We start from the raw sequence: 26,036 nt of genomic DNA on the forward strand, positions 1-26,036 counted from the left end.
AACTTTTAAGACCAACATTATTTGAGGGTGGAGTTCCCCTTTAAACGAAAGACTAGTCTTAAAATAGGCCATTGAAATAGAAAAACCCAGTTTATCAATCTAAATTATATGTTGAGGAAGTAAATTGAAATTAAAACGGTATAAAAGACAATTGATGAAGTAATTTCTGAAATATTAATCTATTATGAAGTTCAGTAGATAGCTTTCTCGGTACTTAACACGACCGTCTAGCAAAGACTTTATCTTCTGTGTCAATGTTTAGAATGTGATAGTCAGAAAAAATACATGCTGAAATGAATATTATCTTTTGCAGGTAGACTGGGAACCAACAACAATAGACAAAACTTTAAATTTGCAGAAACTGTTACAAAGTCTGCGTCATTTAACTCTTCTCTTTCTATTGCATTGTCTTAAGAATTTAAGGACATGAGAAGCGCCTTCTATGTGTATCATGAATATCTAATGCTCTTTTTTCAACGTTCATTGATGGATTTAAAACAACGTCATTATCCTGAGAACGTTGTATATCTATAATGAAACCCAAATTATGAAGCCCTAATGAGCACTCCAATATGACTACCTAAAAATTTGTTAATATTGTGACAATAGAAAAATAGAAAACAGTTTATTACCATATAATGACTGTTCATCAACTTGTTAATTGAAAAACATTGGGTTTGAGACATGTTTTACTAATTACAATAAATAATTATGGTCCCATACCTGTTGTGCGATCTCGTTCGCAAAGCTCTTAAATAAATTCATAGTACATTCCGACAACGATCCATAATCGTAAAAGGAAACAGTAAAGAATAATTCCAAAATTAAGTTTAATCCATACAAAACACACTTCTTGAACGAAAGACTAGACTTAAGATAGGCCACTGCAATAGGAAAAAACAGTTTGTCAATCTAAATTATATGTTGAGGAAGTAAAATGAAACTAGAACAGTATAAAAAGCAATTGATGAAGTAAATTCTGAAATATTATTCTATTATGAAGTTGAGTAAACAGCTTCCTTTGTACTTTACACGACTATCAAGCAAAGACGTTATTTTCTGTGTCAATGTTTAAAATGTGATAGTCAGATAAAATCCATGCTGAATAGAATATTATCTTTACTGGAAGATTGGGAACTAACGACAAAATACAAAACAGTAAATTTACAGAAACTGTTACCAATTCTGCGTCGTTTAAATCTTCTCTTTCTATTGCATTGTAATAAGAATTTAAGGACATGAGAAGTGCCTTCTATCTGCATCATGAATATCTAATGTTCTTTTTTTAACGCTCATTGATGGATTTAAAAGAACATCATTAAAGTGAAAACTTTGTATATCTATAATGAAACCAAATAATGAAGCCATAATGAGCGCCCCGATATGACTATTCAAAAATGTGTACATATTGTGCCACCAGGAAAATAGAATACAGTTTATTACCATATAAAGACTGTTCATCAACTTTGTTAATCGAGAACATAGGGTTTGAGACATGTTTTACTAATTACTATAAATAATTATGGTCCAGTACCTGTTGTGCGATCACCTTCGCAAAGCTCTGAAATAAATTTATAGTAGATTGCGACCACGATCCATGGTCGTATCTTGCAAACTGTAAAGAATAATTCCAAAATGAAGTGTAATCCAGACAAAACACACTTCTTTAAAGAAAGACTAGACTTAAGTTATGCCACTGTAATAGAAGAATATTACAAGAGTTTGAAACAAAATAATGTGTAATATTTCGTCTTTATTCCAAAGACATCATCAGACTTATGGTTTACAATGCAGGCTGCAAAACTTTTATATATTTACAAGCGGAAATGGCAGTTATGTAATTAGGGAACTATAAGACTAAAATATACCAACATTAAAATAGAGATAGTTTCTTACAAGCTTTAAGACCACTATTAAGTTGTGGCATATCGCGTTTTATCAAAAGTGCTTCTAAGATGAGAAGTTGATTAGGATTATTATTTTACAGTGATATAATATTTTGGTATTACTAGGAATCAAGTTACAAGGATTGAGTGGATCGAGGTCGGAATCAGCGTCAGGAAGTGAGAAAAGGTGTGAGATGTAGTTGGCGTCTGGACAAATGAGTAAATGTTGTGAGATGGCACTAGAATTATTGTAATTAGTAGCATGTTGGGTTAGTCTTGTGTGTAGGTTTCGTTCAGTTTTGCCAATGTATGTATGACCACAGCCTGGACATTTAAATTCATATATAACATTGGCTTTAGAGAGTTCCGGAATTTTGTCCTTTTTGGGACAGAAAATTGATGTCTTTTTTGTTTCATATATAACTATAGGTTTGATGGGAATTTTTAAGCTACGGCGAATCTTACGAAGAAGATTGAAAACCAAACGTTCACCCTGTTTGCCTAGATATGGTATTCTAATGAAAATTTTACGAAGGTCATTCTCAGTATTTTGTTTAGAGGGGTTATTTTTAGCTATGATTTTGGTTTTGAGTTTGTGAATCAAGAATTTGAGGGAAACCATTCCATGACATAAAAGACTGGAGTGTTTGAATTTGTTTTGAATAATGTTTGGTTAGAGCAAATCTTAAATGCGCGAAAAATAGGAATTGATCCAAGTAGTTTTGCGGTTGAAAGGTTCGAAACTTGAAAAATGTGTATATTGGCCAGTATGAGTTGTTTTACGGAATATATCGATGTCATTATTTGTTATTTTGAGGTCTAGAAAGTGGACATGTGAGTCAGAAAAATCATCAAAAGTAAATTTAAGATTTTATCAAAACTATTAAATTTGGCAAGAACATGAGGAATGTCAGAATGTCGCATAAGAACAAGAGTATCATCAACATAACGTCGGTAAAACTTAAGGACACCTGAGTTGATCAAATCATTGACAATAATGTTTTCAAACTCAGTGAGAATTATATTAGCTAAGACGGGACCGAAGACCCATGGAAACCCGTCAAGTTGTTCATAAAAATACCGTTGCAAGAAAATATAGTTTTGGTGCATGAATCAATAATGAGTTTTTGAGTGTTGATTTTCGAGTGTGGTATTAATAATATTTTGTTTGTAAATGCGATCTAGTACAATGTTAATGGTTTTACGCAAAGGCACGTTGGTGAAGGATTCAACATCAAAACAGACAAACTTATAACCTTGGGAAAATAGATCTTTAGGTATAGATTTAATAGCATCAGTAGCATCGAAAGAGTCTTGTAATGAAAATTTATTTAGGGTGGATTCAAAGGTTTGCAATGAATTTGCCTACGTTGTAGTGTGGTGTGTTTGTGGTGTCAATTATTGGTCGTAACTTAGGTAATGTGTCAAATTGTTTGTGCGTTTTAGCCTAAATTTGACACATTATCTAAGTTACGACCAATAATTGACACCACAAACACACCACACTACAACGTAGGCAAATTCATTGCAAACCTTTTGAATCCACTCACCCTAAATAAATTTTCATTACAAGACTCTTTCGATGCTACTGATGCTATTAAATCTATACCTAAAGATCTATTTTCCCAAGGTTATAAGTTTGTCTGTTTTGATGTTGAATCCCTTTTCACCAACGTGCCTTTGCGTAAAACCATTAACATTGTACTAGATCGCATTTACAAACAAAATATTATTAATACCACACTCCGAAAATCAACACTCAAAAAACTCATTATTGATTCATGCACCAAAACTATATTTTCTTGCAACGGTATTTTTTATGAACAACTTGACGGGGTTTCCATGGGTCTTCTCGGTCCCGTCTTAGCTAATATAATTCTCACTGAGTTTGAAAACATTATTGTCAATGATTTGATCAACTCAGGTGTCCTTAAGTTTTACCGACGTTATGTTGATGATACTCTTGTTCTTATGCGACATTCTGACATTCCTCATGTTCTTGCCAAATTTAATAGTTTTGATAAAAATCTTAAATTTACTTTTGATGATTTTTCTGACTCACATGTCCACTTTCTAGACCTCAAAATAACAAATAATGACATCGATATATTCCGTAAAACAACTCATACTGGCCAATATACACATTTTCAAGTTTCGAACCTTTCAACCGCAAAACTACTTGGATCAATTCTATTTTTCGCGCATTTAAGATTTGCTCTAACCAAACATTATTCAAAACAAATTCAAACACTCCAGTCTTTTATGTCATGGAATGGTTTCCTCTTACAGTCCGGAAATTTTGATTCACAAACTCAAAACCAAAATCATAGCTAAAAATAACCCCTCTAAACAAAATACTGAGAATGACCTTCGTAAAATTTTCATTAGAATACCATATCTAGGCAAACAGGGTGAACGTTTGGTTTTCAATCTTCTTCGTAAAATTCGCCGTAGCTTAAAAATTCCCATCAAACCTATAGTTATATATGAAACAAAAAAGACATCAATTTTCTGTCCCAAAAAGGACAAAATTCCGGAACTCTCTAAAGCCAATGTTATATATGAATTTAAATGTCCAGGCTGTGGTCATACATACATTGGCAAAACTGAACGAAACCTACACACAAGACTAGCCCAACATGCTAATAATTACTAGTGCCATCTCACAACATTTACTCATTTGTCCAGACGCCAACTACATCTCACACCTTTTCTCACTTCCTGACGCTGATTCCGACCTCGATCTCACACACGTGCCACTCAATCCTTGTAACTTGATTCCTAGTAATACCAAAATATTATATCACTGTAAAAATAATAATCCTAATCAACTTCTCATCTTAGAAGCACTTTTGATAAAACGCGCTATGCCACAACTTAATAGTGGTCTTAAAGCTTGTAAGAAACTATCTCTATTTTAATGTTAGTATATTTTAGTCTTATAGTTCTCTAATTACATAACTGCCATTTCCGCTTGTAAATATATAAAAGTTTCGCAGCCTGCATTGTAAACCATAAGTCTGATGATGTCTTTGGAATAAAGACGAAATATAACACATTATTTTGTTTCAAACTCTTGTAATATCTTCAATATCAAGAAAACGAGATGTCCCTCTTCGGAATTTGCTTTATTTTGTATTATTTGAAATTGTCTGCTTGTCCTGGTTACAATAAATAATTATGGTCTAATACCTGTTGTGCCATCCCCATGCGAAGCCCTCGACTCGAGCTGAGAACCGGGCCAAGCGGAGACCATCTTACGGCCCCCCTCTCCGACTGCAGAGTAAAAAGCGTAGGAGGTTGTCCTACCCTCATCGCAGTGCCATTGAAACAATGATATTAAACCCGCTTGGCGGCCAGAGCTTGGGTGAGAACGGTCTCCAGCTGCGTTGGAGTGGGACGGTCAAAAGCTTATTCCCATAAAGAGGAGGAGCTCGGTAGATCTTGTTTGGCATCGTGTTGGCAGCGGAAGCGCGTTAAATTCGTCACAGGAGGTTTCCTTGCTTGGAGCCAAATTTCGACTGCTTGGGTTATACAAATATCTAAAGCCATGCTGATGATATGTATCAGGGGAATACACCCTATATGTACGTCTCCAATTGTAGTCATCTTGCCTCTGACGCCTCCAGGCATAAAATTACGATCATAATTTATAAGTTTTCTCTCGGGTGTTTTGGAGTAGTTCTCAAGCAAGGCCGCCAAATCACCGAGCTTTAGCCCTGACCCCGGTAGCGCAAGAGCATGCTGTCTGATCTCCTGCAACTTCATTCTTTGCCAGGTGAAACTGGGGATGGCCCGAGTCAAAAAGGTCGTTAGCGACCTTCTCAAAGGGATACCTACAAAGAAACTGTTGGTTTTCGTTGTTCACAAGCACGCGATAGTCAGTCACGATGGAAAGACGCATATCCTGATCTGCCTGAGGCTCCCTGAGATTCGCTTCACACCCTTGAGTGTTTTCTGCAAACAATTGTACCAGCTGCGCACGTGGAGTGAAATAGTTTCTTTTGAGAAAGGCCTCGGGGATGTTCTGGCCCGCCAGAAAGCGGCCAAAGACGAGCAGCAGCAGGCGATTGAATTCCCCCTCTTTAAGGGTGTGGAGAGAAGGTGCAGTTGAAGCGACCGCGAGGAGTTGGTTTTTCAAACAGACATCAGCAACGCTGTCGCGAACCATTCCTGTATCTTCAGAATAGTTTAGCAATCTGGATTTGACAGCGCTCACGACCGACACTTCATTGAGAAGCTCAGGGTGGCCCTCGAACAAGGTATAGAGCTTTTTTACGCTTGGGTGTTTTTTTAGCTACAGCAAGCTCAACTTAGCAAGAGGATGTTTGGTATGTACTGCAATGCATTGCCCAGAAAGGAGAAGAAATTACCGTGGCAATTTGGTGCTCCAGCCCCCTTTGTTCGGGCCCCATAGGGGAGATAACCCAAGACCTCCGTAAAGGACTTAGCACGTTTGATAATGTGCTCGGGTTGGTTCTCCATAAACTGGAGGACCTCTAGCCGCCGCGCTTTTGGTTGAGGATGGCCGACCGATAACCATCCGCCACCAGTTCAAGCCACTGTGGTAGACTATCGACGATCCGGACTTGAATATGTTCCAATTTCTTTAAACAGACGCTTAAAAATATGGTGATATGCCTCCTGAACTTCTTCCTCTAATTCTTGGTCAGATTTGTCTTAAGTAAATATATGGTGCCTAGGATTTATGACTGCAAATCTGCGAAGGTGCACAACGGAGAGAGGATCAGGCGCTGGCCGCGAGTCAAAAGTTTCTCGTACAGTTTGAAGATGAGAGCTGGTTTATTGCCCGTGCCGCCGAAGAGCGTATCAAGAAACCGCTTCACGTTCGACTTATCCAATAATCGGAAGAGATAGAGAAAGTTTGTGTTAATCTTCATATCGTTTATGTTGTCGAAGCTGTGGGAGAGGAAGAAGACGTTCAATTTCAGATGATTGCGATACATCGAAAAGAACTTATAGAGACATTCCCTCTGCGTTCCGCATTTGAGATTCATGACGCGGATGTCGTCGATGATGACGTAGGACTCCGGTTCTATACTCGTATCCTCGATCGATACATGACGGAATAATGCTTCAAGACCGTGTTAGGTTGGATATATTGATCAGCGGAGGTTTTCGAAATGACGCAGAGCCTTTTTGGACAAACGTGAGCAAGAAGCCGTTTCACGAATAAGTTTTGCCCATATTGCTCTAACCCAAGAGCAACATATTTTGCCCCCAATTGTTGAGTGAGAGCAGAAGCTCGTAAAACCATTCTTTTTTCTGAAATTGAAGCCCGTGAATAGCGGGGTATTTGCCTCCACCAGTATCACTTGCTAGTATCACTTGCTAGTATCACTTGCGATAACATATGAAAGAACAAGAGGCGCAGGCGCCTGTGATGGCGTCGGGACGCCTGACACGAGGGCGGGGAATAACAGCTGAAAATCCAATTCGGAAAGATATGCATCGCTCTAAATGTTGAACAACTGGCTGATGTGGGCGCTCGTCAATGTCGAGGACGCGGCTTAAAAGGCCTGGGAGATGCTGTTGCTCATAGGCTGAATGAAATGAAGCTGCCGCGGGCGCTGAAGCAAGGATATGGGGTGCCATGCTTGTGGCTGACGATTTCAACCTAGGAATAGCTCTCAAATTTGCGCGATTCGCTGCTCTATTGCCTGTGCTCTTTGCAGCATCTAGGAGCATGCTCTTGAATTCATCCAAACCGCTATTCTTCGTTCACTCCATGGTGTTCCATGCCCTGCTGTTATTCTAAGCGGTGCGCGCTTCGACACCCCGTCTTCCGTCTTGTTGTCAACCTTGGCGCTTCGCGCGTTCTTTGAACTGCTCCCATCGTCTTGCGAGTCTTTCCAGCCCTCGATCTTTTTGCACCACCCGTCGTCTGCTCGCGGGATGGCACATATTCCACGCATTAGTTATCGGAGGTGTGAGACATGTTGCCGTTAAGAATACCCGCGCCGAAGATACTATCAACGACGTTGTCCACAGCGAGCCGAGCCAACAGAGGGCGATGGGGATAGCGGAATTCTTCGCGTAAGGGGCCATCGAGGCGGCGGCTCCCAACAGACTGGGGGAGAGCCAATCCCCCGTGGATCATGGTTGCAATTTGCCGTTCAGGTGGGGTCACCTTTATTTGGTTGGCGATACGGTCTCTCGCCCCCTTTCCAATCAGCATGGGGAGCAGGCTTAACCCCGCCAACGCCCAAGAAAAACCTCCACGCTGCATGAGAAGTTGTGACTTGATTGGGACGCTCATCGCTATTAACAGCTCCGATGGCGACACACCGGTCCCCAGGCCTAACATGCGTAGGAGGGGAAGAAACCCGCCATATTGGTTTATCGTCGCGAGGTCACCCCGCGATAACGGCGGTTACGCATTTTCAGATCACCACCTTCCATGTTGCTTACAGCTACAATAAGGACAAAAACTCCACACTTCAAATTGGTAATAACTCAGACGACACTCCAGCTGATGCCTTTCTCTTTCGACATTCTGTACATATACTGATTGAGGAATAGAAGGTTCACTTTCATTGACGTCGTGGCGTCGGAGGGGAGCGCAATAGGACTGTCCGTGACTACCCTGAACTGATAATCGATTTTCAGATTGCCTCGCGCCTTTGTGTTGTCTGTGACATGGTCCAGATTGAGATTGATCGGGATCATGAACCAGTTATTGCAGTAGTCCTCTGCCGTGATGGGCAGTTCCGTGCCGTACGTCTTTCCGAAGAATTCTTGGACCAAGTTTTAGCCTCTCAGGTAGGAACTTTTATTGGGGTCGTAGAAATGAGTGGCTCCTTTTTGGCTAGTTTCGCCCGCACTGCACTGCCACGAGAGCTTCAGGGGTTGATGAACGAGTTCTGCTCGTTCACAATGATGTGGAGTTGGTGTGGATCATAGCCAATCGGTTACTGGAGTCGGCACCTGGGGCAAGTCCTGGTGCATCTCCGAGCCTCCAGTCGGGGAAGAAGAGAATCATCTTCCTGGGTATCGGGGCATTGTTAAGGAGCACGAGAGTGCCAGCGTCATCGTTCAACGACTTCCGAATTACCCTGGGGCACCAGGTGTATAAATACAGCTCCTTAGTGTTCGAAACCAGGTGTCTGAACTCTTTTTTCATGCGACATGTGGGGTAGACAAAGACAAGCTCTAGCAGCTCTATACGTATGCTGCCAATAGCGTCTGCGTTATCTGCACCGCCCCCTTGTTAGAAATGATCATGTAGTGACTGAGATTGCCCTGTGGGAGGTCGACACGAATCTTCACCTGTGTGCCCGGAGGCAGCCAACTGTTCCCATTGGAGAAGAGAGAGGAATTGTCAAGACTTATACTGAAAGTTCCCACTGAGGACACAAACGATATTTTCTTGCACTGTATTCGAAAAGGCTTTGGTTGAAGAGAGCTGAACACAAGGCACCCTTTTGAGGATATGATCGGCAGCAAAGTCAAGGTTTCCGACTCCGCCTTCTGTGTATGTCGCAAAGGCATAGCCAACGCAACAGTCAACTCCATGGGCGTGGAGTGATAAGCTCACTTAAGTGAGATCTGCAAGGGGAGAGCTTTCAAAGCCTTATTGGGATCAAGCTTTTGTAAGCCCGATAAGTCACTATCCGCATTTTGCATTTTCCCGATCGAGCTCTCCATAAGACTCAGGATGTGCTGAACCGGCCGCATTTCAGCCACGACGCCACTCTGAGTGACCTTGTCTCCACACTGATGTTTTGTACCTAACTAAAAATTAGGCTCGTAAGAGTGATCCAATTGGGATAATCGCCCGTGATAGGGTGGTTGCTCATTGTCTTTTACCGCATACCGCATCTTGGAGATGAAATACCATTCCGAAAGTGCCATAAAGTTGTTTGCCGAGCTGATGTCTATTCCAGTCGAGAGACTTGGATTGTCCAGATAGAGAGTGACGCTAGCTCACCCCTCTAGCAGGGACACCTTATTTTCGGTACTCTCCTCGATGGCATCCTGGACGCACAGGTGACAGCAGATCACGGTAGTGCTCGGGGATCTGGGAAAATGTCAAGAGCCTTCACCATGGTTCACTTTCGGTAAATGAGTCAGTGGCTTGTAATTCAAATTGGATGGAAGGGGGTTGTTTGGTCATGTTTAAACATGGCAACAGCAACAAGCGTATTCCTTTCAGCCGTGAATAACTCGCCAGTGGCCAACACAACAGACAAAAAATTTCATATCTACCAACACCTTAAATCTCACTGATAAAAAATCAACTATTCACGTCTTGTTTCAAAATCATCGACACTGCAAACACCTCATTCTTCCTTAAAATCAAAGAAGCACTCCTCATTAACAAAACTAACCCTGACCTCAATGTTCAAGATTTCAAATTCAACACAACATTTAGTTTGTAACACGCTCCCCATTAATTTATCTAATTCCTTATTATTGTTGTAATTTATGTATCATTTTACTTTTATATAAACTTTGTATTATCTATGTAATTACTGAAGATGATTACTTCAGTTTTACTGAAGATGGCCTCATGAGATGTCGAAACACGTCCATTTTCAAAAAAATTGTGGTCTACATTAAATGCGCATTAGCGATATTGCTTCTCCGAGAGTATATCGACACTTCCGTTTGGTCTAGTGGTTAGGATTTGTGGTTTTCACCCACAAGGCCCTGGTTCAAATCCCGGTATGGAAAGAAAGCAAAATACTTTAGGGAATAATACTTGTTAGTTTTTACCTTTTTACTTTAATATTTTCGTTAATAAAGCACAGCAGTTCATTTGAATAAGTAGAAATAAAATGGCTAACAAAATTTAATTTATTTAGTTTGTATTTATACAAGTCCTAATCTTACAACAAAGGTTGTAACATAACATACCTCAGGGTAATAAATTATCCTAAAAGAGTAATTAAATTAAAGGTTTTCGATAAAATTCAACGCAGTCTTCTTATTAAATTGTAAAATTCCAGCTATTTTTTAAAGTAGACTTTATGAATGGAATTGTATACAAATAACTATTTATAACGACAAGGCTCATACTTTCGATTAAGAATGCCAAAAAATAAAAAACTGTAAGCATAAAAAAAGTATCGATTAAGTTTTTAAGTGTAATCCAACCACAATAGCAAATAAACCTTCAAAATATATATGCATAGAGGATAAGTATCAACATAAGACAAATAAGTTTACAGTACCTATTTGTTTCGTCCATTTTTTAAAACGTTACATGTCAATGTTCCCCAAGATGATGAAAGTTATTATTGAATTTTGACGCTCTTTTTTGACTGTAGTAATTTTAACGAATGTTTTGAATAAAGTTATATTTCATAGCTATCCTGTAAAAACAAAACTTTTATGGTATTAAGAATTTTTTTAATTATTTAAATTTACAACACAAGAACATTGACTTTACCATAGAAAAAAAAACAGGACAACAAGTTACCTTTTTTAGATATACTCCTTACTAAAAACACAGCCACGATCACATACATGACATCTACTTTCACAAAAAAACCACACTGGCCTACTAATTAATTTCTTTTGCTTCACCTTACAAAAGTATAAGACAGGAATGATTAAAACTCTCATCGACCGCACACGGAAGATTAACAACACGTCGACTGGCTATTCTCATGATTTAAACGCTTTCATTGACAATCTCAAACGAAACTCCTTTCCCTCGCCTTAAATCATTAAATCATATGACCATGACAAAAACACAAACAAAATAATCACCAGAAACGAACCCACGCCTACCCAACATGTCGTAACGTTGTGATTGGTTTATGTGCAACACGTATGTTATATGGTAGTAAGATATTGAACATGGGGAATGCAAAAAATTTTTAATCACATTATGGTTTTTTACATATTTGTAAATGTAGATCGTCCAGGTTTGTACAGTCCTGAGAAGGACTGTTTTTGTTGTTGTATGAATGTTTTATGCAGTGCGGTGTTTGAATGTTTTATGCAAACGGGATCCCATTGAGTCACCTGATTTTTTCAGGTTGCTGAGACGATTGCTTAAATTGTCCAGCAAAGTGCGAAGATCATATCTTCATTTAATTGTTTTTGTTGTTGTTGACTGACGTTTCGGCAACCTTAGCGGTACTCATCTTTAGAGTCAAATGAGGAGTAATCGCCAGGTTAGCTGTCTTTGTTATCTAGTTCTTACGTCATTGTATTTTGTGTACAGGAAATGTGTATTGTCATTGTGGATTATTGTGAAGTGAAGTGTTTTTAGTGGTGATATGTGATTTAGGTGTGATGTTTTTAATTGTAATGTGTTGGTGCCAATTGTGTATTGTCATTGTGAATTTGTGTGAAGTGTAATGGTTTCAGTTGATTGTTTGTTTGTATTGTCAATAAGTCGTTTGTAAGGTGCCGGTAATTGCTGTGATCTGTTCGGGTGGGGGGTGGGGGTGGGGGTGGTTGTTCCAAGTTGGTATGGAAACACCACCCACTTTTCACTCGCTACTTGCTTATGTAGAAAAAGAAACGAAAAATCATCTTTAAAGCGGTCTTTTACTAACCTAAATTCATAAAATCTTCTGATATAGCATATAAAGTTTTGTCATGGCAGTTAACAATCGTAAGAATTAATCAAAATATGATGTCTTTATTGTACAAGGATTAAGAATTGACGTGCTAATTAGCTCATGTTAATTTCCAGAATTGCGTAAATTTTTTTAAATATTCTTAAACAAAACCCATGCCACTTACATGACTGGTGCTTAAAACCGGCCACGCTACCCGTATTACAGTAAGCAATAACTTGTAATAAAAAAACTAAGCATCTATGTGCATTTTAAAGACAATCAATCACTTACCAATGTTGTAAAATAGTCTTTTTTTACATGATAAACGTCTCTTCCGGCAAAAAGGCTAACTTTTTTGCATTAGAAGAATTTCTGCCTGTCCATTATTTTTTGTTTTAGATTACGGTTAAAAAAAGCATAAAATTATCTTGAAATGTAAACATACTTGTAAAGCAAACAACAAAATGAAAAAAAGCATTTATAAATATGAGTCGAAGGAAGTATAATAGAAAAATAGTTTTATATCAAGAGGATACAATTTAAAACATTGGTTTTTTAGCAACGAAAACCAGAAAAGAGATAGCCATCCCGTAAAAAACATGAAGGACAAGAAAGCAATAATCTTTGTTTCTCACCCTACGTGCTTGGTGCTTGAGCTAGTTATTTCCGTCCGACATTTCTCCGTTAAGATCTCGAGCGCTTATAATATATTCTAAAAAAGGGAAAAAATTAATAATTATTGTTAATTTAAATATGTTGCGTTTAAATAGATTTAATTGGAATTTTTAATTACTTTTAATTACAAAGCTTATCCTAAAATTGGAACATTAATTGTGAAATAAAGTTTGCTCCAGTTGAGTTTTCTTTGCTCATTGTTATGTTAATCAAGCTTATTTTTATTTTTAGAAAAGTCATTTTGGGATATTTTTTGGAAGCTATTTAAAAAACATGAAATCTAAAGTGGACGGTTGGCAGTGATGGGATTCGAACCCATGCCTTCACCATGACTAGTGCCTAAAATCAGTCCCTTAGACCACTCGGCCACACTACCTTACTGCCGACTGGTATTAATGTGTGAAAACAATTGCCTAATTATTTAATTTTAAGCTGGGGATGAAGAAAAATTATCAGTAATTCATTTTTTTGTGGCTAACGGCTGTGCATACGCGGTTAACAACTATGCTACACTAAAAAAGTGTCTGTCTGTCTGTCGGTCGTAATCATCGGTGATAGTTGGATATACTAACGAAAGTGAACAATACCTTTTATGTGTTTGCCGTTTGTCAGAAAAATATTGCAAGTTGTTTTGCTGACAAAATGTCATTTCATATATTTGAATAAATCGGAGTGAACTTTTGGTGAGAAAATCTAAATTTTGTTTGTTAAAGTTAATTAAAGTGAATATTATCATTAAGTAGTTTGTAGTTTAGTAGGTTGCTTACTTGTGCTTTATGATCAAAGGTTTCTACGTTAAAATTTTACTGTGCGTAAGGTCAATAACACAATGACATTTAAAATAGACGACAAATTTCTTTATAGCAAACATGTTTCGGTATACTTTATGTGAGCGGTGTCTACGATACAGAAACAACATTGTTTGTAATTGTTTTTGCAGTGTGGTGACAAGAGTAAGTGTCTGAATATGTGTGAGTTTTTGTCCGTTTGTCAAAGAAAAATCACAAACCACGTTGGATTTTAAAAGAGTGGGAATAGGAATAGAAGCTAAAGTGATTTTTGGTTTTGAAAGATGAAAAAACTAGTTTGAATACTAATTCTGTGCAGTAGCATTTTATTAAGTTGTGTAATTCATGTGCCGTGATTTGTGAAATGTAGCCAATGTAGGGTAGGTTGATAAAGTAAGTCAAAGGTACGTCTGAGAATATCTCGAGTATCTATAAGATATAAGTTCACTGCCTGATTGCTTAGTCTTATAGTTCTCTAATTACATAACTGTCATTTCCGCTTGTAAATATATAAATGTTTTGCAGCCTGCATTGTAAACTATAAGTCTGATGATGTCTTTGGAATAAAGACGAAATATTACACCATCTTTTGTTTCAAACTCTTGTAATATCTTGAATATCAAGAAAACGATATTTTTTATTTTGTATTATTTGAAATTGTCTGCTTGTCTTGGTTACTACCCATATTACAAACAACAATAACTTTTGAGAAAAACAAAACATCTAAATGCATTTTAAGACAGTCAATCACCTGCCAATGTTGTAAAATTATCTATTTTATCATATGGTAAACGTCACTTCCGCCAAAATAGCTGCTTTTTTGCCTTAGAAGCATTTCTGCCTGTTCATTATTTTTTAGTATGGACTAGGGTAAAAACGCGTAAAATTATCTTCAAATGTAAACATGCCTGTAAAGCAAACATCAAAACGTTTTAATGAAAAAAATGTATTCCAAAATTGGAATATTAATGGTGAAATTGACTATAGAAAATTAGACAAATTTTGTGTACATTACAAAACGAAAAAAAATTTAACAATTTTTGTTTCTCTTTGGCAAGTAAAAAATATTTACCTGTCATACATTCTTTGTAAAACAAAAAAATTCAATAGTACAGTTATCAAAATGACAATTTTAAAAAATATAATTTAAAAAATAAAATATTTTTTGAAAGAATTATATAAATACACAAAAAAAGCATTTCCCATTCCTGCAATCAATTTTTTTCGGACAAACTAGCTAGTTCTAAACGATGTAACTGACTATTGTGATAAATAAATTTATTTAACAAATTTTGAAAAAATTTACACAATTGTGGAAATTAAATTGAAATAATTAACATGTTTTTCTTAATTTTTGTATATTAAAGACATCATATTTTGATTATATGTTACGATTGTTAACTGCCATGACAAAAATGTATATCCTATATCAGAAGATTTTATAATCATATGGGTAGCGTGGCCGAGTTAAGGCGCTGGTTTAAGCACCAGTCATGCAAGTGGCATGGGTTCAAACCTCAACCAGCACGTCTTTGTTTTAGCAGTTTAAACATACTTTCAAAGCAAACATCAAATTAAAAAAAAACATTTTGAATATGAGTCGAAGGAAGTATAATAGGAAAATAGTTTAACATTCCAGGGGATACAATTTAAAACATTTGTTTTTTAGTAACGAAAACCAGAAAAGAGATGGCCATCCCGTAAAAAACATAAAGGACAAGAAAGCAATAATCTTTGTTTCTCACCCTACGTGGAAGACCTACGGTTTTCAGCCTCGTGTCGACTGTCTCATGTCACAAACTAGACGTGAAGAGATTGAGCGTCATAACGAGGAGGTAAGGCAAAACAAGGAAATGTTGAAAACCATAACAGAAGCTGTTTTATACTTGTCTAGGCAAGAGCTTGCATTTAGGGGGCATGATGAATCTAGTAGCAGCATGAATAAGGGAAATTATAGAGAGCTACTTGAAAGTTTTCCCAAGATGGATTCAGTTTTTGAAAGGTGATTACATGGCAGGCTTGCTGAAACCCACCTTGCTGGGGGAGGGCGGTTTACTGGAGTCTCTCCTGATATTCAGAATGATTTGATCGATTGTCTTGATAAGATAATACAGGATGAGATTTTAAAGGAAATAGATTGCTGCACTTTCTTAACTATACAGGTTGATGAGGCAACTGATGTTTCTACCAAAGAACAATTGAGTGTAATTGTTCGAATGGACAAAGGGGAAAGTGTCATTGAAAGACAGCTTGGGTTTGTTGATGTTACTTGTGATAGGACTGCAACTGCTATATAATCAGTAGTTAAGGGTAAGTTAAGTCAATACAATAATGTGAAAGAGAAATTTATTGGACAGACTTATGTTGGTGCATCTGTTATGCCTGGTCATCTCAATGGTGTTCAAGCTCAAGTTCAGCAGGATTATCCTTATGCTCAATTTGTTCACTGTGCTGCCCATAGACTAAATCTGGTATTATGTCATATATGAATATTCAGCCCCCATTAGCGTTCTAGTTTCTCCCCTGCATGTATGTTATCTACAGTCATCGTGACAAATCATGCAGGCGTTGTGGCCACAAACGAAGCATCTAAGTCTAGTATGCTCGTCAATATCTTATGCTTTAATCGACCCCATGACAAGGTTTCATTTTGGTACGTCTACTTTCTTTCTTCCCTAATTCCCTAAAGTTAACTTCATTCACTGAATATATAACTGTGAAAATAACTGTTCTGTTGCAAATGCGTTCTTAATTTTTTATAGCCTATATTGAAAACTTGATGACTCGTATTCAATTCAGCGCCCCCAAAATCAACAGCTAGGGGGGGGGCTAGCCCCCTGGCCCCCCTGCCACCACGCCACTGCCTTGATCCAAAGATTGGAATCAATTTTTATCTTATCTTTTGCAAATTTCTTGACAATGTTAGAAAGAGATTCTTCGGTAGTTAAACTAAAATAATTTGTATAGAATGTACTGTATATTGTTACATTTTTCTAATCACATCTGGAATCTTTTCCTACTACAAACAATATTTCGAAAATAAAACTTTGCGCATTGCAAATGATCGTAAGTATTTTTCATTTTCTGTTCATAGTTTGACAGGTATCACTTTTCTCATATTGTAAAACTATAACTCCACAGAAATAATATTTGCATTTGTAATATAGTTGAAAACAAAATAAGTTCATTTGCTCAAAAGTAAATAATTAGGCAATTGTTTTCACAAGTAAATTACAGTTGACAGTAAGGTAGTGTGGCCGAGTGGTCTAAGGCACTGGTTTTAGGCACCAGTCATGGAAATGGCATGGGTTCGAATCCCATCACTGACAATCCTCAATTTTATCTAATGCTTTTAATCAGCTTCCCAAATATGTCTTTTCTAAAAACGAGAAAAAAACTTGGTTGACATAACAACGATCAAAGAAAACTCAACTGGAGCAAACGTTTTAAACACTTGTATAGTTCAGAGGTACTTTGTCCAAAAAAATTTATAACAAAGAAAGTCAGGTACTTTCTAATGTATTAATATAAATCTTGGAAAAAGATCAGAATTTTATTTTAAAAAACTTATATTTTTTTAAAAAATTGGTTCTTGGAAAAACAGATTATTAATTTTTTTTCCTTCTACAAATTACATATGATCTGTACACTTTTTTAAATGTCCATCAAAAAAAAAGATTGTCAAATTTTTTATTGTTAATTTCACAATTAACGTTGTAATTTTTGTGTTACAGTTTTTTAATCAAAAGTTATTAAAGATTTAAATGAAACGTTTTTAACGCAAAATATTTAAATTACATGAATTATTCATTTTTTGCCCTTTTTAAAACATATTATATTTTGGAAGCGTGTATTGTATGTTTTGACGAACGATCAAAAATGTTAAGAGCCTTTACAAAAATAACTTAATCCGTTACTATACCCTTGATAACCGAGCTCGAGATCTTAACGAAGAAATATCAGAAGGAAATAAGTTGTGGAAGCACCAAGCACGTAGGGTGAGAAATAAAGGTTATTGCTTTCTTGTCCTTTATGTTTTTTACGGCATGGCTATCATTTTTCTGGTTTTTGTCACTTAAAAACAAATTGTTTCAAATTGTATCCTCAGGATATTAAACTATTTTCCTATTATACTTCCTTCGACTCATATTCATAAATGTTTTGTTTTTCATTTTGATGTTTGCTTTATAAGTATGTTTACATTTGAAAATAATTTTACGCGTTTTTTAACCGTAGTCCATTACAAGAAAAATGGACAGGCAGAAATGCTTCTAAGGCAAAAAATAGGCAGCCTAAGTGATTGATTGTCGTTAAAATGTATATAGATGGTTTTTTTTTCACAAGTTATTACTGTCTGTCATATGGGTAGCGTGGCCGTGTGGTCTAAGGCACTAGTTTGAAGCACCAGTCATGTAAGTGGCATTAGTTCGAATCCCATCGCTACCAGTACGTCTTAGTTTTAAGAATTTATTTAACAAATTTTAAAAAAATATAAGCAAATATTGAAATTAAATTGAAATAATTATCACGTTTTTCTTAATTTTTGTATGTTAAACACATTATATTTCGATTAATTTTTTGGATTGTTAACTGCCATGACAAAAATTTATATGCTATATCAGAAGATTTTATAAATTTAGGTTAGTAAAAGACCGTTTTAAAGATGACTTTTCTTTTTTTCTACACAAGCGAGTTGCGAGTGAAAAATTTGTGTTGTTCAGTGGCGTGCGGTGACCGAATTTAATAGGCAAGCGCTGGGAGTGAGGTTCGCGGCTTGACGCTAACCTATCTAGGGGCATGCTCCCCCAGAAAATTTTTGGATTTTAAGGCTACTGGAGCGCATTTCCCGCGATTTGTGTGAGTACTTTGTCGAAAAAATGTATCTGTCATGACTGAAAAAGTATTGAAAAAATCTAAAAAATTCAAAAACTTTTATAGAGTATATATCACAACTACGCTTTAAAAGTATTACATGTGGTATTGTGATATAAAGTCGTTTTAAGTAAATGACTACGCGTGCATTTCTCTTGTAGTGAAGAAGTAACAGAACGAAATAGTCCAAAATCCTACAACAGATTTACTTAAATGTAAATTCCATCCGTCTTTCCTTTGCGCAAAACTCCTTTATAACGTCTTCATAGAATCGTGGCTTCCCCTGCAAACTTACCAACATCTCCTTCTCGATTGAAATTGTAGCCAATGCAGAAATCGCTCTTGCCCTTGTGTACTGCGAAGATACGTTTTGATACGCTTGAGAGCCGAAAAATGATCTTTCTGCAGAGGAGGACGTACTTGGCATAGTAAGAATGAGCTGACACAATCGGTACACCTCTGGAAAACAGGCTTTTAAGTCAAGTTCGATTATTTTTGATATCATATCAAAAACAGGTTTCGATTTGAGCTCGACAGATGCGTATACAACGATTAGTTCACTTTTTAGTGCTTGAAGATTAAAGAATGTTCCATATGAATCTTGCAACGATTGCAGCTCTCGTTTGGGAAAATTCCGGCTGTACAATTCGTGCTTTGAATGATCCAACAAAGAAACGAATGCTCTGCTGTTAAGACTTTCGAATCTAGAGTCAATCTGCACGACAATGGTATCGTCTACACAGAAAAACATTTGACGGAAGGACGCCTTTACATACTTTTCACTTTGCCCGCGTTTCGGTGCTACTTTGACAATACTTGACGTAAATTTCCAATAATCTACGAATTTTGTTCGTTGTTCTTGAATCTTATCTTTCGTCTCGCGAACTTTCGTGACACAGAAGACAATATCGAGCTGCTTACTCTGAATGATATTATACAAAACATCCGTAAGACCAAATATTTCTGAAAATATTTTAAGGCAGAACACAAACTGGAAATCTGCAAGAACTTGTCGCTTCGTTTAACGTCGTACAGTCAAACTCGTCATCATTTTCGATGATGTATTCGAAAACTTCGAGCAGCTTTGCTCTTGTCTCCAGTACAGCATGGATTAACCTGCTCTGATCGTGCCATCGAACAGCTGTTCCAGTGGGAATGCGTCTGCCGACAACTGTGTCCAACAGGTATGTTCTCTTGGATGAGGCGTGAAAAAAGGATGAAAGACCAGTGACGGTTTTAAAAAATATACGACACTCTTTAGTTGACGAGACAGCTTGAACAAGGACCAAATTTAATGCGTGTCCGCAACAGTGGATAAAAAGAGCATGTGGATAGTCTTCTCTTACTCGTGTTTGCAAACCGGACAGTTCTCCTGACATCACACTCGCACCGTCATACGTTTGGGCAATCAGTTTTTCGCCGTATCCGTACTCGTTCAGGGTTTTACCGACTTCTTGTTTCAGTCTAGCCGCAGTTCTATCCTCACTTACATCGGTAAATCCAAGAAAGCACTCCACAGCTTTACCAACTGGGTTGACATAGCGAACTATAGTTGTTAGCTGCGATAAGGTCTTAACGTCGGAGGTTTCATCCAGGGAAATAGCGACAAATGGGCTCCTCATCACTTCATCATTTATTGCTTTCAACAAAACGTCCTTGACAGCAACAATCAAATCGTTCTGGATACGATTAGAAAGTCCAGAAAACACGGTTGCTGTATGAAGATGCTGTTCAAGCGTGGGGTCATATGCACTTAGCAGTTTAATCAATTCGACGTAATTGCCCCTGTTGGCAGACTCCTCCAGCTCCACCCGACCTCTGAAAGAAAGTTCCTGTTTGTCAAGAAAGCAAACAGCATCAATGAAACGGCGAAGTACTTCTCTATTCTCGTGCACCATCAAGTTATGAGCTGAGATGTGTTGACGGGCCTGTTCGTCTAGCTGCATGTCGATGCGTGTACGCCCAAAACTGGCATTCATTAGGCAACTGGACAAGTGTGTCTTCGTTTTCTCGTGTCTGTTGACGGCATTACACAGGTTGTCGAAATCATCGTATCCCTCCTTGCACCAAACTGTCTTGTCTGTTGAGTTGAACAAAAGACACGGCCAGCAAAATAACTTATTCAGTTTTGAGGAGCCAGCCAGCCATTTGAACTTGTCGTAATTTGACGTCTGAAAACTTCGAATAAAGACTTTACCACTTCGCTTGGATGTTGTATGTAGTCCTTGCAACTCAGGAGTGGGACGGCCACCTTCGAAGATCTCTCGTTTCTCGGAAAAAGGTCTCAATCCGAATGAGCGGGATAACAGTGATTCCACAATGCATTCAGTCATGCTGTACAGGTGTCGTGAAAATACCGAATGTAGAAGTAGAACATAAAAGGATGAAAATTCCTATGCTATATATTTTATAGGAACATCAATCTTATTTATACCTTACATCAGTTACATGATATCTACCTGATACAAATATCAAAACTACTACGAAAAAGGAAGCTCTTGTTAATATCATAATCTTGTATTACATGCTACAGATAATATCTTCTACATACATAAATTGCAAGACAAGAGGCGCGAAATGTATTGTAGCAGTCGTGATTATAACAATTAAGAACAGCCAGTTTCGCGCACAAAATTGGCACGGTGTGTTACAAACTGAGGCCATGGCGTTGTTTTATGTTTATATTTTGGTATAATGACGTCATGGCAACGTGTTCTCCCGTTCTTCAAAATGTGTCTGGCACTGACTCGTACGTTTCAGAATATTGGAGAGTCGTGTTTATTATTTAGTATCTTGTACCTTTTATTTTTATTCATTAATTTACGAATTCAACGACACAAGACTGACAAGAGCATAGTGTTTTGGTCATAATGCTAGTCATACTTTACCACAACACACGTTTGCGTACATTTCGATATATCTGCAGAATGCAGCCCCTGCTTGTTTACGCACATTGTGCGCAGAAAATAATAAAATAACCAGTATAGCACCTACTACTTTGAATTAGAAATCAGAACATTACCTTTCGCTCTCAGTCATCTTTTAATAAACGATAACATTAACGGCTGTCCAATGAATAATTCGGATGTCCAATGTGTTGAATATACGAATATTATTCGCGCGCTGATATGTGTTTAAAATTGCGAGCGTACAAGGCTGTTGACCAATCGCTATCAAGCGGCGCCCTTAGAAGCGCCGCTTGCCTTTTCTCGATATTACTCGAATAAGAAGCCTCCAAATCTAGATTAACGCATGCGCAAATGTTCAAATTGAGCTCCGAAGGCAAGCGCGCTTGCCTCGGTTAATAAATAAGAAATTTTTAAGGTGTATTTAATCCACTTGACTCATCTTATAAGTGTAGCAAAGTGAAACCGAAAACCACGACAGTAAATCGCGTATAAATAGCAAGCATTTCAACTGTAAAGACAATTTAGACAAAAGATTACATTGACATTGTTTAGAACAGAAAAATTTAAACTGATTTTGCTCAGAGATTGATCCAAAAAATTTTTGTTCGGTAAAATGCTTAGGCAAGCGGCGCTTGCCTACGCTTAAATGACCGCACGCCACTGGTGGTGTTTCCTACTTCTCTAAAGCCTGTGACACACGACGTGGTCTCTGAGACTTTTGTTTCCGAGACCTGGTCTGCGACACAAAGTTTCGCAATGTGTCATCTAGGTTTCGGACACTTTTTGTTTCGGAGATTTTTTGAGATTAGGTCTCCGAAATATAAACGTGTTCTAATTCCAAAGACATGTCTCCGAGACAAAAAACTTTCGGCCAATAAAATATCACAATTAAAGTCACGTGGTAAGAGACAGAAAAACAAGATGGCGGTCGAATGGACATGGGATAAAGTTGAACGTTTGGCAGAGTTGTGGGAGGCTAAACCAGTATTGTATAATACAACGCTCCCTGACTATCATGATAGAGGGGCTAGGAGGAATGCAATTGTGGAGATAGCGAATGCTTTAGAAATGAGTTGTGAGTAAGCATTTTTTACTGAATTCAGATTGATAAGTATACCGAATCCCATTACGTTGTAATACTTATGAAGTAAATATTTATGTGCATTTAAATGACGATAATAAAGAATAGTGCTGATTTCTATTGTTATAAACGATTTTCCAATTATTGCAGAATGACAATTTATTTCAACATGTTTCAGGCTTTCAGCAGTCAGCCACTGTTTTATTACATTCAGTTTTTCAGCCTGTTTGAACGGGAAAATATGTCTCATGTTGTTTCCGCTTTATAGCAATGGATGTTTCTTGCAAAATCAAAAACCTTAGAATTCAGTTCTGCAAAGAAATTGCCAAAGGCACCAAACCCAAAAGTGGTTCTGCCACAGATGATGTCACACCAAAGTCCAAATGGAAATATTTGTCACTGCTTTTGTTTTTAAAAGATCATGTGGAATGTAGATCATCTCGCTCCAATCTTGATAAAGTATGTTGTCTTGTTTGAGAACTTAGTTTGAGCTAAAGCAACATGTATGTTTAGGGTTTACTTTGAAGTAATTTATTTTTCTCTTTTATATAGGAGAGATCAAGTAAAAATAGCAACACTAGCAACTCTACTTTTCTTGAAGAAGAGCAAGAACAAAAAGATGATAACAATGAACTAGATCAAAGTGTTTCAACCACATCTTCCACAAAGCGCCCAATTAATGTCTCAGACAAGGAATCAAAAGCTACAAAAGCACAAAAAAGAGATATTGAAGAAAGAGGAATTTTGAAAAAAGCTGGAGATCTCCTAGAAATTATTGCATCAGGGAAAAAATCAAGCTTGAGTTCAGTCCATGTTTCTTCTGCTGATGAAAGTACTGATGATTTGTTTGGAAGGTATATTGCATCTGAAATTAAATGTATTGAAAATGATTCAGCAAAAAGGTTGGCTAAAGTACGAATACAGAATATTTTGTTTGAAGCACAGTCAACTTCAGTTTGTACAACTTTCTCCACTACAAGTCCAGTACCCTATTCCAGTTCTCACTACAGTCACAGCCCATGCTCATCTGTACAATCAGGCACTAGTGACAGTCCTAGTCCTACATCTTATCAGCCTTTGACTAATCAATTGGTATTTGATCAGATGGCTGAAAAGACCTACCAAACTCTTTAGAACAAGAACAAGAACAAAAATAAATATAAATAGTTGTTTGCTTTTTATTTTATACAAAAACTCGTTGATAACAAAAGTTGGTGACACAGAAGGTAAAAAAACATGTTTTTTAGTAAATTTACATGGGTGTTGTGCTTGACAATCTTTCATTTTTTGTCTATAATATCATGCAATACTTTGTACCATTTTGGTCTAAATAATCAAATATTACTAACCCAAGATCAAGCTTTGTTTATATTTTGCTCATGTTTGCTTATATTTTGCTCATTTGCCAAGGAGCTGATCCTGCATCTGAACTAAAGTAGTTGCAGATGTGTTCTCGAACAGATTGGGCTGTAGATGTTGATCTGTTACTTCCTTGCTGTCCCAAAGAAGTCATCCCACTTGCAATAGGTTGACTTCTCCATTCACCTTCAATCACATCATGGGTAAAATGATCCTCTCTATCCATCATAAACTGTGGAGTGTAAATGTTCCTTCCTTCATTTCTGGCTCGCAAAAAGTTGTGCAAGGAGCAACAATCTAAAACTACCTTTTCAACTGAATCAGGTTGTAGGGCTATTGGTGTCATGAATACCCTAAATCTATTTGCTAATAAGCCAAAAGCATTTTCTACTATTCTGCGAGCTCAGCTTAACCTGTAATTGAATATGCGTTGTTTCATTGTCATCCTGCGTTGACCATATGGTTTCATCAGATAAGGTTTGAGTGGAAAAGCATCATCTGCCACAATTATATATGGGATTTGAGTTACATCACCTGGCAAGGATGTCGGACTTGGCAGGTTTAGGATGTTTGTTTCCAGTGCATTGCTTAGTGATGATTCTCTGAACACTCCACCATCAGATACTCTACCATTTTTACCGATGTCAATATACAGAAATTTGTAGTCAGCGTCAACTAATGCTAGAAGTACAATACTAAAATTGTTTTTATAGTTAAAATAAAAGGAGCCACTATTGTTGGGTGCTTCAATAATATGTACTTCCCATCCAAAGCACCCACGCAGTTAGGGAAGTTCCATCTCTCTGAAAAGGCTTGTTCTACTTTCCTCCAATCCTCTTCAGTTGTTGGAACCTACATGTAAAACAATTAGAATACTGCTTTACTGCAACCAACCAGTATTTGCATTGCCAATTAAATTAGCGAGGATAGTGTTAATATATGTATTTTTTGGAGGAAACAATTACCTTAATGTAATCCTTGAGGACTTCTGATAAAGCATCACATGTTTCTGGGATTATTTGCCCCATAGTTTGTCTAGCTATCCTGTACAAGAATTGTAAGCTGCTGTACGATTCACCTAGAGAAACACAATGAATGTCTCGCTTCTATTTAAACAACGTCATTACATGTTTAGCCTAAAGTCCACACATGTCCCCATGCTCACTTTTCATCGATACTGATACATAAGTTAGCAATTACAAACCTGTTGCTAAGAAACGTAGGGTTACTGCCAAACGTTCACCTGCTGGAATAGAACGTCTCATGTTTGTATCTTTTTTTGTTATTAATGGCGTAATCAAGCTTTCTAGGAAACCAAACGATTCTGGATCCATTCGTAGAAATTTTTTGTATCCATTCGAATCTGACAAGCGCAATTCTTTCACTAAATGCTGGCATACCCCATACTGCTGTCTTTTTTTCATCCATTCTCTTATCCAAACAGTTCTTTTTTTCTGTCTTCTGCGTCGTTGTTTAATTGTTATGTATAAAACAATGGCAGCACAAGTAGCAGCGGTCAGGTCGTCTCCCGCCATATTTCAAAAACAAACAAAATGACTCCGCAAAGTTTCAGAAACATTTAGTTCGTTTGCCATGTTAAGTTTCTGAAAGTTTTGTATCGGAGACCATGTCTCGGAAACAAAAGTCTCGGAGACCACGTCGTCTGTCACAGGCTTAATGCACCATTTTAAGGTCTCTCGTGGTTAACATGTGGGATGTATTTTCTAAAATGTAATTCACATGTACAACATTTATTGACACATGAACTACATTTGAATTTCCATTTCACACTTTGACACATTCGTGAGATATATATTCACATGCAAAACAAATGTGATAACACACAAATCGCATTTGTTCACATGAAAATCACCCATAAAATGTTAGTTTATACTCTCATGTGATGTGTATATGTGTATCTTGTA

At 37.2% G+C, this 26,036-nt stretch overlaps 1 protein-coding gene and 2 non-coding genes across 3 annotated transcripts; 2 read left to right on the forward strand and 1 right to left on the reverse strand.

Annotated features, from left to right (window-relative positions):
- The first annotated feature begins 10,511 nt into the window (after nucleotides 1–10,511).
- Nucleotides 10,512–10,583, forward strand: Trnae-uuc. Its single transcript has one exon. It is a non-coding gene; the product is annotated as a tRNA-Glu (tRNA).
- A 6,554-nt stretch (nucleotides 10,584–17,137) lies between these two features.
- On the forward strand, nucleotides 17,138–17,219 carry Trnal-uag. Its single transcript has one exon. It is a non-coding gene; the product is annotated as a tRNA-Leu (tRNA).
- Nucleotides 17,220–23,390: 6,171 nt separating this feature from the next.
- On the reverse strand, nucleotides 23,391–25,445 carry LOC124457111. The gene is given in 5 exon segments (XM_047007401.1): nucleotides 23,391–23,455; nucleotides 24,646–24,864; nucleotides 24,867–24,963; nucleotides 25,077–25,189; nucleotides 25,316–25,445. Coding segments are annotated over 5 exon segments (624 nt in total).
- Nucleotides 25,446–26,036: the final 591 nt, after the last annotated feature.

The sequence above is a fragment of the Xenia sp. Carnegie-2017 genome, unplaced genomic scaffold (genome assembly GCF_021976095.1).
Source record: "Xenia sp. Carnegie-2017 unplaced genomic scaffold, XeniaSp_v1 HiC_scaffold_6, whole genome shotgun sequence".
Taxonomy (NCBI): Eukaryota; Metazoa; Cnidaria; class Anthozoa; order Malacalcyonacea; family Xeniidae; genus Xenia; species Xenia sp. Carnegie-2017.